The sequence below is a fragment of the Taudactylus pleione genome, unplaced genomic scaffold (assembly GCF_031769625.1).
Source record: "Taudactylus pleione unplaced genomic scaffold, aTauple2 ptg000065l, whole genome shotgun sequence".
Lineage (NCBI taxonomy): Eukaryota > Metazoa > Chordata > Amphibia > Anura > Myobatrachidae > Taudactylus > Taudactylus pleione.
In genome coordinates this window covers 3,743,684-3,759,620 of record NW_028284467.1, presented here as the reverse complement: position 1 = coordinate 3,759,620, position 15,937 = coordinate 3,743,684, and the positions used below count along the sequence as shown (strand labels likewise).

At 47.3% G+C, this 15,937-nt stretch overlaps 1 protein-coding gene and 1 long non-coding RNA gene across 5 annotated transcripts in view; one reads left to right on the top strand and one right to left on the bottom strand.

Annotated features, from left to right (window-relative positions):
- The window catches only part of ARHGAP9 (Rho GTPase activating protein 9), a 160,527-nt gene that overhangs the window by 8,686 nt on the left and 135,904 nt on the right, over positions 1 to 15,937 (top strand). For 3 of the 4 annotated variants that reach the window (XM_088465894.1, XM_088465895.1, XM_088465892.1), the window contains exon 2: positions 13,602 to 13,912. In XM_088465894.1, the coding sequence (XP_088322020.1) occupies positions 13,612 to 13,912 (301 nt within the window). In that variant the 5' untranslated portion in view covers positions 13,602 to 13,611. Of the gene's footprint in view, positions 1 to 13,598; positions 13,913 to 15,937 lie in introns of those variants that run through there. The other variant, XM_088465893.1, reaches the window with a different exon arrangement.
- Positions 1 to 15,937, bottom strand: part of LOC148534618 (uncharacterized) — a 75,048-nt gene that overhangs the window by 9,297 nt on the left and 49,814 nt on the right. Inside the window, exon 2 of the long non-coding RNA XR_015877016.1 lies at positions 13,588 to 13,761. This is a non-coding gene — a long non-coding RNA (uncharacterized LOC148534618). The remainder of the gene's footprint in view (positions 1 to 13,587; positions 13,762 to 15,937) is intronic.

Genomic DNA, 15,937 nt, shown 5'->3' with positions numbered 1-15,937 from the left:
AAATATGTCAGTAAGTAATGAATATACTTGAGCACCAACTAGGAGATCTGGAAAACATGCACTGTTAAGGGTGCACGGATATAAACCATCTATAGGATCAATTATTAATACTGTATAATAACACACTATCCAGTACATAAGGAGACCAATCTGTACATATATGTCCAGGGCAGTGCAAGGTTCTTTTTCTGCCCCTCCAGATTCCCAAACTTGCTCAAATGATCTGCAATGGAGCCCATGTCTGAAATAAAAACATTTAGCTCAGACAGGATGGGCCTACCTCCGCATATAATGGCTTAATGTTATTGCTGGTCCTGTATATGTCAGAATTATTACATACTGTACACTACTGTAAACTGTACTTCATATGCCGTATATTATAGCTGGTTAAGCGCTGATTATGCCCTTTTCGTGGACTGGCCACACTTGCTTTAAAATCAAGCATTTGGAAACCCCTCTCTAGAAATCCTGCATTTGCCACTGCTTCTGCCATTTGTCAGAAGTGCCAGATAGCCAGTCCAGCCCTGATGATACCTGATTTCCAACCTATGTCATTTTGAGGTTAAAAAAGGGCTGTATAGCATATTGCAAAACAGGGAACACCATACTTACTAAGTTAATTTTCCTCCTTCCGGGATTGTTCACAGAGGGGAGATGTAGATGGTGACTGTGGGGAGCGGGGCACTTTATGACTTTCGGCACCACCGCCTGGAGCACAATGTTGCGCTCAAAGGATTACAATAAGAGGACGGAGCTATCTATTTAACAGTATTTATATCTGCTGGTTTGACCAGTACTTAATGACAATTGTAACAACTATTTTCTAATTAACTAATAATAGGAATTAGTATTTTGTGCCCATGTGTGCTTAACCTGTGGAAAATATCTATTGTATTAGATAATAGGCTCAACACAATCTGAATTAGACAGTCATTTAGGTTTAACAATTTGCCGGTTAAAATAAAGTTTGCATGTACAAACACACACATGTAATAGAGGTAATATATATATATTGTGACACAGTTAGGTTAGGGGGTCCCTCTCCTGGGTAGAGGACTCCTTCCTTACACACACACACAGCAGCAGGGAAGCAGCACACCAGTCTGGATGCAAGTACAAGCTGGTCGGCGCCAGTCTTTATTGTACAATGTCAGAAATATAAAGAAAACATAAACATAAATCCTAGCCCTGTCGGGGCACTAACTTCACAGATAGTTCCCTCACTACCAGAACCTGGCAGGGCCTAATGCCCTCGCCAGCAACAAAGCACAGCACAGTACTTACAGATAGGTTTTCCAAGTGTCTCTGAGCAAACTCCCTGTCTGCTCTCCCAGGTGAGACAATCAGCCCTCAACACACTAGGCTTATATTGGCCACTCTCAGGTGGAAACCCTAACAACCTGTTACCAGGCTGCGAGAACCAAAACCTGGAGTGGCCGTGGGTGGAGCCCTCCCTCTCCTCTTACCCACAACCCCCAGGTCCCAAACCGGCTTTTCAAAAAGCCGAAACTCAAGCCTGCTACACTGCAGACTTTCTCCTGGGGATTTTAAACACATAGGACAGGAATCAGGGATAAATGTCCCTGCCACAGACCACTTTACCAGTGATCCTATCACATATCCCCCCCCTTTGTTTCGACCTATGGGGCGGAACAACTGAAGCCCCCAAACAATGAACGCGTGACAACGCGTCTGCTTTAAACAACAGGCCCCCTGGCCTGTGTTCCACTGAAAATTTAAAAGTTTGTAACACCAAGAACCATCTCGTAATTCTCGCATTACTGTCCTTATTTTCGGACATCCACTTCAAAGGGGCATGGTCAGTGATCAATTTGAACTTTCTACCAACCAAGTAGTACCTGAGAGCCTCTAACGCCCACTTTATGGCCAACGCCTCCTTCTCCACTGTGGCATCGGGTAGGCATCGAATTTTGAAACACTGTTCAACTTTCGGAAATCATTGCAGAAACGCACACTCCCGTCGGGCTTTGGAATCAACCCAATGGGACTTGACCATTCCCTATGTGATTCTTCAATAACCCTTAACTCTAGCATATTTTTAATTTCTTTCGACACCGATTCTCTTTCTGCGACTGGTAACCTATAGGGCTTTAGATTTACTGGAGGGGCTCGGTCGGCCGACAGTACCGTTCTATCTTTCCAGGGCTTTAACAGATTTATATGGTATATCTGTTCCGGCTTTCTTTTCCCCGGCTGGTAAACTTTGTAATTGACCTGTCCCACTCTTTCTAAGATTTCAAAGGGCCCTTGCCATTTAGCCAAAAGTTTATTTTCCACAGTAGGAACCAACACTAACACTCTGTCCCCAGGAGCAAAGCTGCGTAACCGAGCATTGCGGTTGTATACCCTCTGCTGTGCCTGTTGAGCCTGTTCCAGGTGCTCTCTCACTATCAGCACCTCTATAATAGGCAATGGAACTAGTGGACCCTTAAAATGTGGTCTGGGAGCATGATACGGACACTCAGGGCAGGATGCGCAGAAGTCAGACACCTCTTTATGAAGCCTGGGCCAGAAAAACCTCTGCATTATTCGCCCAGTGGTTTTCTCTACCCCTAGATGGCCTGCCGTTATATGACCATGGGCCAGATCCAACACTGTTCTTCTGTAGGCTTTGGGAACTATTAGTTGTTCCCCAATATCTTCCCCCTTCTTAGTCACCTGATATAACAAACCCTGACACATTGCCATGTGGGGATAGGACAAAGGACTATCAGGGTCTACGGGTTTACCATCAACTACTTTTACATTCTCCCTGGCTTTTACCAAAGTAGGGTCTTTCAACTGCTCCACGGCAAAGACCTCTCTTCTGACCTCTAAATCAGGCAGATGATCAACTGACCCAACAACACTTCCCACCTCAATGGGAGGCACATCAGTTGGCGGGCCATCATCACGCTCCGCATTCTCTAGTTCGCCAGTCATAGTAGAAAAAAGGGAATAACTCTGACTCAGAAGAAACTCCCTCCTCCACTACATTGACAACCTTCTCATAAGGATCGGGGTTGTTCACTTCTGGAACAAAGCGGCTTTCCCACAACTTCCAGAAGTGAGCAAAGTCTCTCCCCAATATTGCATCGTACATCAGACCATGCACCAAACCCACAGAAACTATAGCAGAACCACATGGTGTCTCGATGTTCACCTCGGCAGTAACATAATATCGAGTATCCCCATGTATGCAGGTCACACCAACAGTTTTCCCTGTATCCCTCAAGGGGTTCACCAGCTCAGCTTTTATAAGTGTCACCAAGCTACCAGAGTCTAACAGTGCCTTTACTCGGTTGCCACCTACAGTGAGTACACACATGTGCTTATCAGTCTCAGCCTGCCGGTCAGCCGTACAGGCTGTCTGTGCAAAGAAAGACCCCCTGCGGTAGACATGAGCAGTATCACATTGCATAGGTTCAGTTGTAAGTGAACAATTAGCGGAAATATGGCCGAAGTCACCACACCGGAAACACTGAATCATATTAATGTCTAGTTGTTTACGGGGCAAGAACCTTCCTGGCCTGGCAGGCCTGTCTCCAGGTTCTACACCCTCAGTCTTAGGTACATCCCACTGCCCAGCACCCTTCTCCCCTGGAACAGTCTTACCGGTGTCTGTGGGAGTTCGCCGGTGTGCCATCGGGGCTCGCTGGGGCATACTCCTCAGCTCCTCAGCCGCCACGTACCTCTCCACCAGCTCGACCAACTGGTCCGCGGACTTAGGGTCTGCATGGCTCACCCACTTGCGCAGAGTCGCGGGTAACGATCGCAGGTACCGGTCCATCACGACGCTTTCCACGATCTGTGGTCCCGTCAGCATCTCGGGCTGCAGCCATTTTGAGGACATATGGACGAGGTCATGCATCTGTGAACGTGGAGGCTTGTCCATATGGAACTCCCAGCGGTGGACCCGTTGGGCACGAACAAAGGTGGTGACTCCCAAGCGAGTTAGGATCTCCTGTTTTAGTTTTTTATAGTCCTTGGCATCAGCCAGGCATAAGTCGAAATAGGCCTTTTGTGGCTCCCCAGACAAAAAAGGTGCCACCAGACTTGCCCACTGCTCCTGGGGCCAACTCTCCCTTTCGGCCGTTATTTCAAATGCGGCGAGATAGGCCTCCACATCATCGCCCGAAGTCATCTTTTGGAGGAAGTGACTGGCTCGTACGGAGTGAGTGGTGGTGGGAGGACCAGTAGTAACATCTCTGGGCCGGGCGACCAGGTGCTGTACCACCTCTCTTAAGGACTGGCGGGTTTCCTCGATGGCGACCTGTTGTTGCCTCTGGGCTGTCTCCAAGGCCAACAGTTGCACCCTGGTGGATTCCTGCTGAGCCCTGGTAGATTCCTGCTGAGCCCTGGTAGATTCCAGCTGAAGTTGGTTCGTCTCCTGCTGAAGTTTGTTCGTCTTCTGCTGAGCTCCTGTAGCTTGGAGCAAGGCCTTAATAATTTCCTCCATTTTGTTCTGGAGTGTAGGTTGGAAGCTGAACCTTGCCTCTCTGAGCATTGGCTGACGCCTCCTCTATGGGACTCCAAGGACACAGTGTTATTTCGACACTCACAAATTGGGCGTCTGTCCCTTTAATTTTTAATGGAAAGTTTTCCTCTCGCTGCAACTTCAGTGTGTGTGGCTGCCCGCATTCTCCACCATATTGTGACACAGTTAGGTTAGGGGGTCCCTCTCCTGGGTAGAGGACTCCTTACACACACACACACACACACACACACACACACACACACACACACACACACACACACACACACACACAGCAGCGAAGCAGCACACCAGTCTGGATGCAAGTACAAGCTGGTCGGTGCCAGTCTTTATTGTACAATGTCAGATATATTAAGAAAACATAAACATAAATCCTAGCCCTGTCGGGGCACTAACTTCACAGGTAGTTCCCTCACTACCAGAACCTGGCAGGGCCTAATGCCCTCGCCAGCAACAAAGCACAGCACAGTACTTACAGATAGGTTTTCCAAGTGTCTCTGAGCAAACTCCCTGTCTGCTCTCCCAGGTGAGACAATCAGCCCTCAACACACTAGGCTTATATTGGCCACTCTCAGGTGGAAACCCTAACAACCTGTTACCAGGCTGCGAGAACCAAAACCTGGAGTGGCCGTGGGTGGAGCCCTCCCTCTCCTCTCACCCACAACCCCCAGGTCCCAAACCGGCTTTTCAAAAAGCCGAAACTCAAGCCTGCTACACTGCAGACTTTCTCCTGGGGATTTTAAACACATAGGACAGGAATCTGGGATAAATGTCCCTGCCACAGACCACTTTACCAGTGATCCTATCACAATATATACATATAGAATTGACCTTGTTTTTATATATATTTTTAATTCTTTTCACATTAATAATATTTTCTTGTCTATCACTCTGTACTTGTTTGTAATAAGAAAATAAAAATATTTTTATTTATATTTCGCTTTAGAAGGCCCTATTTCAGAGCATGCTGATAAAAATGGTGTACTATTGAAATTTTTTGCGCAATAGTCAGCACTTTATATAGTCTATTAACTGACAACTTGAAGAGGCAATATATAACCTCCTTCATTATATACCTACCAGCCAGAGTATTAAAAACAATTTTTTTTAAAAGCATATCCAATAAAAATTAATATATTTTATTTATCAGAAGGGGTTTGAGTGCACCCTTATTTAAATTGATTTAGCCCTGATGATACCTGATTTCCAACCTATGTCCTTTTGAGGTAAAAAAATGGCTGTATGGCATATTGCAAAACAGGGAACACCATACTTACTAAGTTCATTTTCCTCTTTCCGGGATTGTTCACAGAGGGGATGTGAGGTTCTGATTTTGTTGTGGACCCGGGGTGGTGATAAGAGCAGACACAGAAGCAGATTTAAATGAAAGAGTGGAGTTTTTAATAAGTGACTTAGAGGACATGGGAATGGCAAACGAAAAAGTCCAGGTATAGCAGTAAAGTGCACTTGATAACTGTAGTGGGGTAAATGGGAGAATGTCCAGATAGTGACAGGCATGAACAGTCCAGTATGCAAGTATGGTGAGCTGTAACAGAATGCAGGCAGACGTAATGAAGTCCAGCTGGGTGTAAGTGGAAGCAAGGTGCAGGGAAACAGCAGGTTCAGGTACTCAGGCAGGGGAAAAGGTAAATGGAGGGTGCAGGGTAAGTCTAGCTGACACAGGTGCTCAGGCAATAGGGAAGGTAATTGGAGGAGGCAGGGGAATCCAGCAGGGTTGGAGCAGGTCAGCTGAAACAGGCTTAGGCAATTAATCCAACAGACAGGTGAAAGCACAGGAACTCTCTCTCTCAGCTCTCGCTGAGTAACACAATGCACTGGCAATGCAAGGGAGCTCTGAACTCCCTTAAATCCCAGTGCTCAGCCGTGACTGGTCAGAGAAAAGCACGTGACACACCAGGATAGGGCAACCAGGTCACATGTCCGGAGGCAAGATGGCGGCGCCCATGCCAGAACAGAACGGAAGCACCACCAGGCCTAACCAGACCAGAGTGACAGCGCCACCGCCAGATGCCCCTCGCTATAGCGTGCTCACAGGTATCACCCGCCAACCGCCATGCCGAGAAACCCTGGTCGTGACAGTAACCCCCCCCCCCTTTATGGGTGGCCTCAGGACACCTTCTAAGCTTTTCAGGGTGAGCCAAGTGGACTTTGTTGACAGGACTGGAAGCGTGGACATCCTCAGCTTGGGCCCAACAGGAACAGGAACTGGAAACCGAAAACCCCTCCTGGGGAACGAGACCTGAAATCCCCTCCTGGGGTACGAGACTTGAGATATCCTCTCGAGGTATGGGGCAGAAAATCCCATCCTGGGGCTGGACATTCAGAAATCCCCTATGGGGCTGAGGCTCTGGAGTCGCCCCTCCTGGGGCTACCAAAGACTTCCCAACAGGCGGTTGCATCGCTGTCAAAACTTTTGCCCCAAGCACGGGTGTATTCCGTAGTGTTTCTAGACCACTAACAGGGGATAATGACCGTGATAAGGCATCAGTCTTCGGAAAGGCAAGACACTTGACATTCACCACTCCATGACTGAACCTGCATAGTGTTCCAATCAATTCTGGGGTTGTGCTTACACAGCCACGGGTATCCGAGTATGACTTCATGGGAAGTCTTGGGTATGATGAAAAAACTGGAATGTTGTACATGGAGGGCTCCAACACAAACTAAAACAGGTTGAGTTTTCTTAGACGCAGTTCCATTACAAAGAGATTTACCATCAATAGAGGTTCAGGAGACAGTATGATCCAAGGTGCTGCAGGGAATTTGAAATTTATCTGCCAACCGAGACGACATGAAATTCCCTGCTGCCCCTGAATCCAAAAGGACAGAAACAAACACAGGGCTAGAATTAATGTCTAAGGCTATGGATAAGACAGAGTCAATACATTTAGAGGATGGAAGAATTGCTCCTAACCGAGTGCACCCAGAACTAGCTAGAAACGGGATGCTCCCCGGCTTGCACCGGAAGCCACCAGGTGACCCGCGTCTCCACAGTATAGACAAAGGTTCTCTTTAATGCGTCTCTGTCGTTCTTCGTTAGAGAGACGGGTATGATTTACCTGCATGGGTTCTTCCTCGGAAACGGAGGGAGTGGGACGGGTAGGGGAAGGGAAACGCTTAGCTCTGTGCTTTTCATCTTGGCGCTCTCTAAAACGTATATCAACTTTATTACAAAGGGAAATGAGATCACTAAGACTAGAGGGTAAATCATGAGTCACCAGGTCATCCTTTAAATGATCTGATAGACCTTGCCAAAAGGCCAATGTTAAAGCTTCTTCGTTCCACTTGAGTTCAGATGCCAACATCTGAAACTGAATGACGTACTGGCTGACAAGACGGGTCCCTTGTTTTAACTTCATAATACTGGAGGAAGCAGAGGAAGTTCTTCCAGGCTCGTCAAAAATCCTCCTGAATGTTGCTAGAAACTCTGGGTAATTATCCAGAAGCGGATCTGAATGCTCCCAGAGCAGAGAAACCCATTCCAGGGCAGAGCCGGATAACAAGGACACAATGTAAGCCACGTTGGTTTTAGGAGCAGGGAAATTAGAGGGTTGCAAAGTAAAGTGCACATCGCACTGACTGAGAAATCCACGACACAGTTTTGGAGTACCATCAAACTTATCAGGTGTGGGAAGATACAAACGAGGAGTAGATCCATAGGAAGAAATCACAGGGGTGGAGATAGGAGTAGCTGCAAGCACACTAGGATCCGTTGAAGTAGCTTGTACAGTATCCAGACGGTGTGCAATGTCTTGCACAAACTGTGCCATCTGCCGCTGTATAGTTTCCACACTCTCCATGCGAGTTGCTATGCTTTGAATTAAGGGGCTGATTCAGACCCGCTCGCAAGCGCAGGACGCTCGCAAGCGGGTCGATGGTGCCGAATTGCGCATGCGCACGACGGAGGGAGCTCCGTCGTGCGCATGCGTGAGACCCGAATAACGACGGCCAAGCCGTCGTTATGGGTCTCGCACCAAAGGGGGCATGCTGTCGATGGTGACTGACAGCACGCCCCGTTTGGTGGGCGTGCCGGGGGAGTGGCTGCCAGACGGAGGCGTTCCCATGGGAACGCCTACCGTCTGAGTCCGGCCCCACTGACATCACTAGTGATGTCAGTGGGAGTGATTTTGGCTCTGATAGAGCCAAAATCACTCCAGGGCTTGCAGTCACCGAGACCCTACTGCAGGGTCTCGTCGCAAGCCCGATGGTCGCGACGGTCTTGACCATCGCGACCATCATCATGGACGCTCGCTATAGCTGTGAGTGGTAACCCACAGCTATGTGAGCGTCCATGAGGCCACTCCAAGTTGAGGGAGGAGGGCCCTGATTCAGAGCTAGCGCTCTGGTCAGAGCGTTCGGCTCTGAATCAGGACCTAAATTCTGTTGTTTAGTTATTTCTTGCATGAACTGAGCCACTTGGTGCTGCATAGCTTCCAGGCTTTCCAAACGGCCTGCAATACTTCGGAAAAAATCCGCTCCAGACTCCTGTCCCGTGGCCGGATCCATGGGGCCAGTGCAAACTGTGAGGTTCTGATTTTGTTGTGGACCTGGGGTGGTGATAAGAGCAGACACAGAAGCAGATTTAAATGAAAAAGTGAAGTTTTTAATAAGTGACTTAGAGGACATGGCAATGGCAAACGAAAAAGTCCAGGTATAGCAGTAAAGTGCACTTGATAACTGTAGTGGGGTAAATGGGAGAATGTCCAGATAGTGACAGGCAGGAACAGTCCAGTGTGCAAGTATGGTGAGCTGTAACAGAATGCAGGCAGACGTAATGAAGTCCAGCTGGGTGTAAGTGGAAGCAAGGTGCAGGGAAACAGCAGGTTCAGTTACTCAGGCAGGGGAAAAGGTAAATGGAGGGTGCAGGGTAAGTCTAGCTGACACAGGTGCTCAGGCAAAAGGGAAGGTAATTGGAGGAGGCAGGGGAATCCAGCAGGGTTGGAGCAGGTCAGGTGAAGAAGGCTTAGGCAATGAATCCAACAGACAGGTGAAAGCACAGGAACTCACTCTCTCAGCTCTCGCTGAGTAACACAATGCACTGGCAATGCAAGGGAGCTCTGAACTCCCTTAAATCCCCAGTGCTCAGCCATGACTGGTCAGAGAGGAGCACGTGACAGACCAGGATAGGGCAACTAGGTCACATGTCCGGAAGCAAGATGGCGGCGCCCATGCCAGAACGTAACGGAAGCACCACCAGGCCTAACCAGACCAGAGTGACAGTATGCCCACACAGAACCACGCACAGCCAATGCTCCCCGCCAGGCACCAGCGCCACCGCCAGATGCCCCTCGCCATAGCGTCCTCACCGGTATCACCCGCCGACCGCCATGCCGAGAAACCCTGGTCGTGACAGGGGAGATGTAGATGGTGATTGTGGGGGGCGGGGCACTTTATGACTTTAGGCACCACCGCCTGGAGCACAATGTTGCGCTCAAAGGATTACAATAAAGAGGACGGAGCTAAGTTGAAACAATTATCTGAAAATCTTGTTACGTCCATTTTACTAGGAAGTAGGCAGGATGAAGGAGGGTGATATACTCTTCTTTGAGTCCAAGGGGAGTCCCCAAATTTATGGAGTCCCCCAGATATCCAGGAGAGCAAACAAGTATAGGGAAAACCCTTTCAAATTTGCCCTCCCCACATCTTTTCATCGTCTATCTCATTTAAAACCATGTCATTGTGACCATGGGTAGGTACATGATGTCACAAAAGAAGCAGTAGCACAGTTTTTTCCTTGTTTGTGCTTTTTAAATGCCACTTACGCTATCTGGTCCTGATTTCATTATGAAAAAAGGTGATGAGTACTTATATTGCGCCTATATAGAGTAGTACACTATGTAGTTATAATGAATCTCCATAGAAATGTACTATATAATGAAAAACGTAGCAACTATATTCCTTCTGTAGCTATATATTATATTGCTGTTAGTAACAAGTATCTTCACTTATAAGAATCTTATTTACCTATTAATACAAGTCAAAGGCACCATTAATAGTGCAAGATCAAAACTGATTTTATTCTGCCCCCAAAAAATCATGCAGTATAAAAGTACCTTATCTATCACCCTTTAAAGTCTTTACATGATTGGTACTTCTGTGGGCTGAAGTGGGCATTGACCACTGCTCAACTGGCAGGTAGTGGGAACTTTTTCAGTAGAGTCCCAGCAGTTGTATGAAATGGGAATACAATTTCTATTAAGTCTCCAACATGTTCCGTCTGAGTGACTTTGTCAGGGGCAAATTACTCTTTCAGGTTATATGGGGTGATTCAGCAAGGATCGCAATTGCAAAGCTGCACGCAGGCTATAGATATATATGATGTATGCACGCAGGCAGCTTTGCAATTACGTCCTTGCTATTATGCAAATGCAGCAGGAGGTGTAAGACACCCCCTGCTGCGTTTGCGATCCCAGCACTGCGACAGAGGTCGCATGCTGGGATCACCATCGCGACCATCGGTGGTCGATGGTCACGATGGTGGACAGTGCCGGGCCGCCAGCCAGCTGAGTAAGCCTCAGCTTACTCAGGCTGGCTGGTTTGCAAGACCAAGACAATACGTTGATCGACACAGTCCCTGGGCTTGCCACTCCTGGAAAACAAGGCAGATGCCCCGTTTCCAGGAACGCCGGCCACACCCGCACCACCCCTTAAATGTCTCTGCATGTCAATCAGGCAGAGGCATAGAGGCGAACTACGCAGGACCTATTCTGCACAATCACACTTGTGTGCATTGCTGAATCAGGCCCATAGTACTTCAAAATTCTGGGTATATGGACTACTGACTCGGCATGTCCTGGAGACTCCTGAATTTCAGCTAGTTCCCCCAGGTCACCTAGAGATTAGCCCACCTTCCAAAGTGGATGGGATGGAGGAATGACACCATTTGCAGAAAACTGTGGGCCCCATTCAGACCTGCTCGCTAGGCTGCGTTTGCACGTATTTGCCGATGTTTTGCAATGTGTGCATGCGTATGCATCACAGTGCGCGTGCACGAACTAGTCCATGCAATCTGGAAGCATTCACTCGCTGCGCATAGCCAGCTCTCTAGAGTGAGTAACAGCACAAGCCGTTTATGGGTGGTGACGGGATGGTCCATGAAAACGGGGGTGTGGTGGTGCGAACGCAGGAGTGTCTGAACGTCTTAACACCGTTTCAGAGGCGTGCATAATTAAGACGCAGCGTCATAGTACACATCACATGGTTGTTTTACACAGTGAAGCACTCGTAGTGCTTGCGGTAGGGTATGGTAGACTACAAGTGCTGTGTTCGCTTCCGATGGTATTCGATGGTACCGATTGTTGCATACATTTCCAGGAGATGACGTGGGACAGTGGGCGTCTTATAACAGGCTGGTGGGTGTCTAAATACACACGATCGCACGCTAAGACATATTAGGCGTGCTAATGCCTTTCCGTGCGATCGCGGGATTTGCATACTTTGGCTGCGTGCGAACGAATCTAGCGAGCGGGCCTTAATCAAGCCCTGTGTTCAAATAGCCCTTGCTGCTTGATGCCACAATCATATCTCCACATCCACAAAATCTGCTAACTGGACTTTTTGTGCCAGGATCTCCTGGAGGTGAGCAGTAAGAAGTAGGTAAATATCATGCATGGAAAGGCAATTGTGCCCATACAAAATTGAAAAAAAAACGTATATATGTATTTATATTTATTTACTTATTTCTGTGCATGTCTGTGCATGTCTGTGGATTGAATGCCTTCACTTGTTAAAATGTGTTTGTTAACACTGATTTAAGGTATGAGAAGGTATTCTTCTTGCAGTATTAAAGGTAATCTTATGGGGGGTATCCACTTAGCGATTTAGCCAAGCGATTGCACGATAACGACATTGTTATCATGCAATCGCTTGCAAATCGCGCATGCATCGTGCATGTTTTGGTTGGAAGCGACCAGCGATGCGTGTACCCGCTGGTCGCTTCTGACATCCGACATCGCCCATACATCCTGGTCAACCTGACGATCTCGTCAGGTTCAGCATGTGCGGGGATGAGGGATGTGCCGGGACTGAACGAGTGAACGTTCAGTCTAGGCACATCACAAGCTATACAAACGAGAGCACGATTGCAATGTCGTAATCGTGCTCTTGTTTGTATATCTACAAGTGGATACCCGCCTTTAGTTCTGAATACATACTATCACTTTATTTCACCTAGATTCATTATGATTTTTTTAAAGGGACAGTATGTCTTTCATTTTCTAATCCAATAATCCTTTGAAGTATTAGGTGGCAATACTGATGTCATATAGCACTTTGGACCTCATTCAGACCCGTTGGCTAGCGATGTGCACTCGCAAGCGGGCCGATGATTTGCGAACGCGCACGCTTGGTTCTGCACGTGCAGAACTACTCTGTGCGATCGCAGCCCGCTCGCCCAGCAAAGACAGCCCAGTGAAATGAGTGACAGGAGAGGCCGTTTGTGGGTGGTAACAGGAGCAGGACACTAATAACTGGGGTGTGGAGGTGCGAACGCAGGCGTGCCTCGGTGTTCAATGCCGTTTTTAAGGTATGCAAAATTAACCTGCAGCGTCATAGTACACGTCACATGCCTGTTTTTTACACTGAAGTCCTCGCAGTGCTTGCGGCAGGGTAAGGCAACCACAAGCGCTGCGATTGCTACCAATGGTGCTCGATGTACCAATGTTTTAATACACTTCCTGGAGATGACGTGTGCTAGTGGGCATCTCAAAATACGCTAATGGGTGTCTGCGTACACAGAGCGATCGCTCACACAGCCAAAGTGGGTGTGCTTATGCCTTGGCGAGCGATCGCTTCCCATGCCGTCACTTTGACAAATATGCATACGCTGGATGCGATCGATCGCATCTACCAAGCGGGTCTGAATGAGTTCCTTTGTGTGGCCTTCTTTTACAGTTTAAGAAATATAGTGTTCGCAGTCTTTAAAGTGCAAGTACTTTGTTGTTGAAGTGCCTGATGCCTCAGTGATGTCATGAATATTGAGTCAGCTCACAAAATTACTTACTCGGTAACAGTAATGTGTTTTTTTTAACCAACCAATCAGATTGTGCAAATTAACTAAATATTGACTTTACCTGATCTTTGCTAGGTTGCCTGAGATGTTCTCTGGGCTTTGGACACTGGATGGACGCAGCTGGAAAAGGTTGCACCCAACAACAAAGCCAGTGATCTTGAAAGTTCTCAGTAGCCATATGTTCAAGGTTCCTGATGGGAGCAGTGTTTGTCTGAGAGAAGGCGACATCCTTCTGCTGTTGAACAAGGTTGACAAAGATTGGTGGCAGGTCAGAAAAATCGGAGATTGTGAAAGCACCAAACCATTCCATGTGCCCACCTCTTATATCAATGACCTTATCACTCACAGAAATGTGGGATACAGAAGCGGAGACAAGAAGAGTTTAGGTAATGCACTGGTTTTGTTACATAGTACAAGCTTTTATCAATGTTTTTTATTTTATAGTAATCTTTCTGTATCCCTTAACTTTCCACTTATCATTATTATTATACTTTATATGGTACCACATGGGATCCACAGTGCCTTACAACATACAAGAACACAGAAACAGTATGAACAAAACAAGGAAAAAGCATCTTACATTACAGAACATTGCAGGACATGGTTTATAAACATTGCTGTATTGGCAGCCAAAATGCTCAAATACGCAGTAGGGCCGTAGAACCCAAAGATTTGTTGGAATTGTAGGAAGTGGGGGGGAGATGATGGTAAAAGCGAGGGAAGGAAAACACATGAGGGAAGAGAGCCCTGCTGGTTAAAGCTTACAGTCTAAAGGGGAAAGGCAGTCAGACAGGGGTGACACAGAGGAAAGAGACATGCGCAAGGAGCATGTAGTAGTGAGGGAGTTAGGGTGAGAGCTGAATAGCTTTGGTAAAGAAGTGGGTCTTGAGGGTCCGTTTGAAGTTTTGGAGAATCTGATAGGGAAGGGGAAGAGTTCCAGAGGTAAGGAGCAGCATGTGCAAAATTTTGGAGGTAGGAGTGGGAGGAAGTAATCAGTTGGGAGGAGGGGTGGTATTCATGTGTGGAGCAAAGTGGGCAGACAGGAGGGAGATATGGTCAGAGATGTAAATAGGAGGGGATTGGGTGAAGGCTTTGTAAGTGAGTGTGGGACTGGAAACAGGCAGCAGGAGAGAGAGCGCAGAGGAGGCGGGAGGGGATAGGGTCAATGGGAGAGGTGGAAGGGGGGTGGGGGCAGATTAGGGCCATGACTTCATCTCCAGATACTTTAGATAAATAAGTCAGTGATGGTAAAATGGATGGGAACAGGCAGTGTGGGGAAAAAGGGGGTGGGGTGCTGAGGGCCTGGTGGGATTTGATGTCCTGACTTATGGATTCAATTTCAGATGTGAAGTGGGTTAAAAAGTCAAGTGCAGAGAGTTAAAAGAGGAGATTAGGATGGGGGGCAGAGAAGGGAGTTGAAAGTGGTGAAGAAACGACAGGGGTTGGAGGACATAGAGGAGATAATGGTCTTGAAATAAGACTGTTTAGAGAGGAAAAGAGCAGCACTGTAGGTTGAGAGCATACATTTGAAATATAGGAAGTCTGCATATGAGTGCGATTTACTCCAACTGAATAATTATGGAGGTGCATTTGGAATGCCAAGGTTTAGGCGTGGATCTGTGATGGTAGTGACTGCCAGAGCAACAGAGACAAGAGCAAAAGTAAGGGAATCATTGTATAGGCAAACTGCTTGGTCCGGACAGGAGGGAGAGTCAATGGTGGAGAGAAATAAGTCAATCAGGGAGGATAAGGATACGGTGTCAATAGCTTCAAGGTTGTGCTTAGTGATGGTAGCCTTGGGAGGCAGAGGTGGAGAGAGATGAGGGATAAGTTAATGTGAGTAGGACAAAAGTGAAAGTCAAAAGCTTAAGACAAATGGCTGTGAATAGCAACTCGGTGAAGTTCACAGTGGCTAATCTGACTAACCAGAGCTACCAGTCAAGGCATTTTAAAGTGATGATGCTACTAATAAAGGAAGTTACTATATTTTATTATTAGAAGGTTAATGCAGACATGCGCCAGCGGGTACAGAGTGCCTTGCCTGTGAGAGCTTACAGTCTAGAGGGAGGGGGTACTGCTGATAGTGCACCCAGAGAGAGTGGTATCAGGTGGGGTAAGTGAATGTACCGTAGATAGATGGGTGAGGGGAATGCCAGATAGAATGTGTTTGCAGCACTTAAGGTGAATGAATGACCCAGAAGTAGAGACACTGCAGGAAAGTTTAGAAAGCTAAGGGTTGAAATGTGGGAGGTATGAGAGAATTGTGCCTCTATGGCAAAAGGAGAAGAGGATAGTCAGCTGAATAGAAAGCAGCAGAGAGGTAATGAAAGATGAGTAGGAAGAATTAAGCCTTGGAGTTAAATGTGATTAGGTTGTTAGGTCACTTTAATGGAGTTAGTATCAGTGGGGTG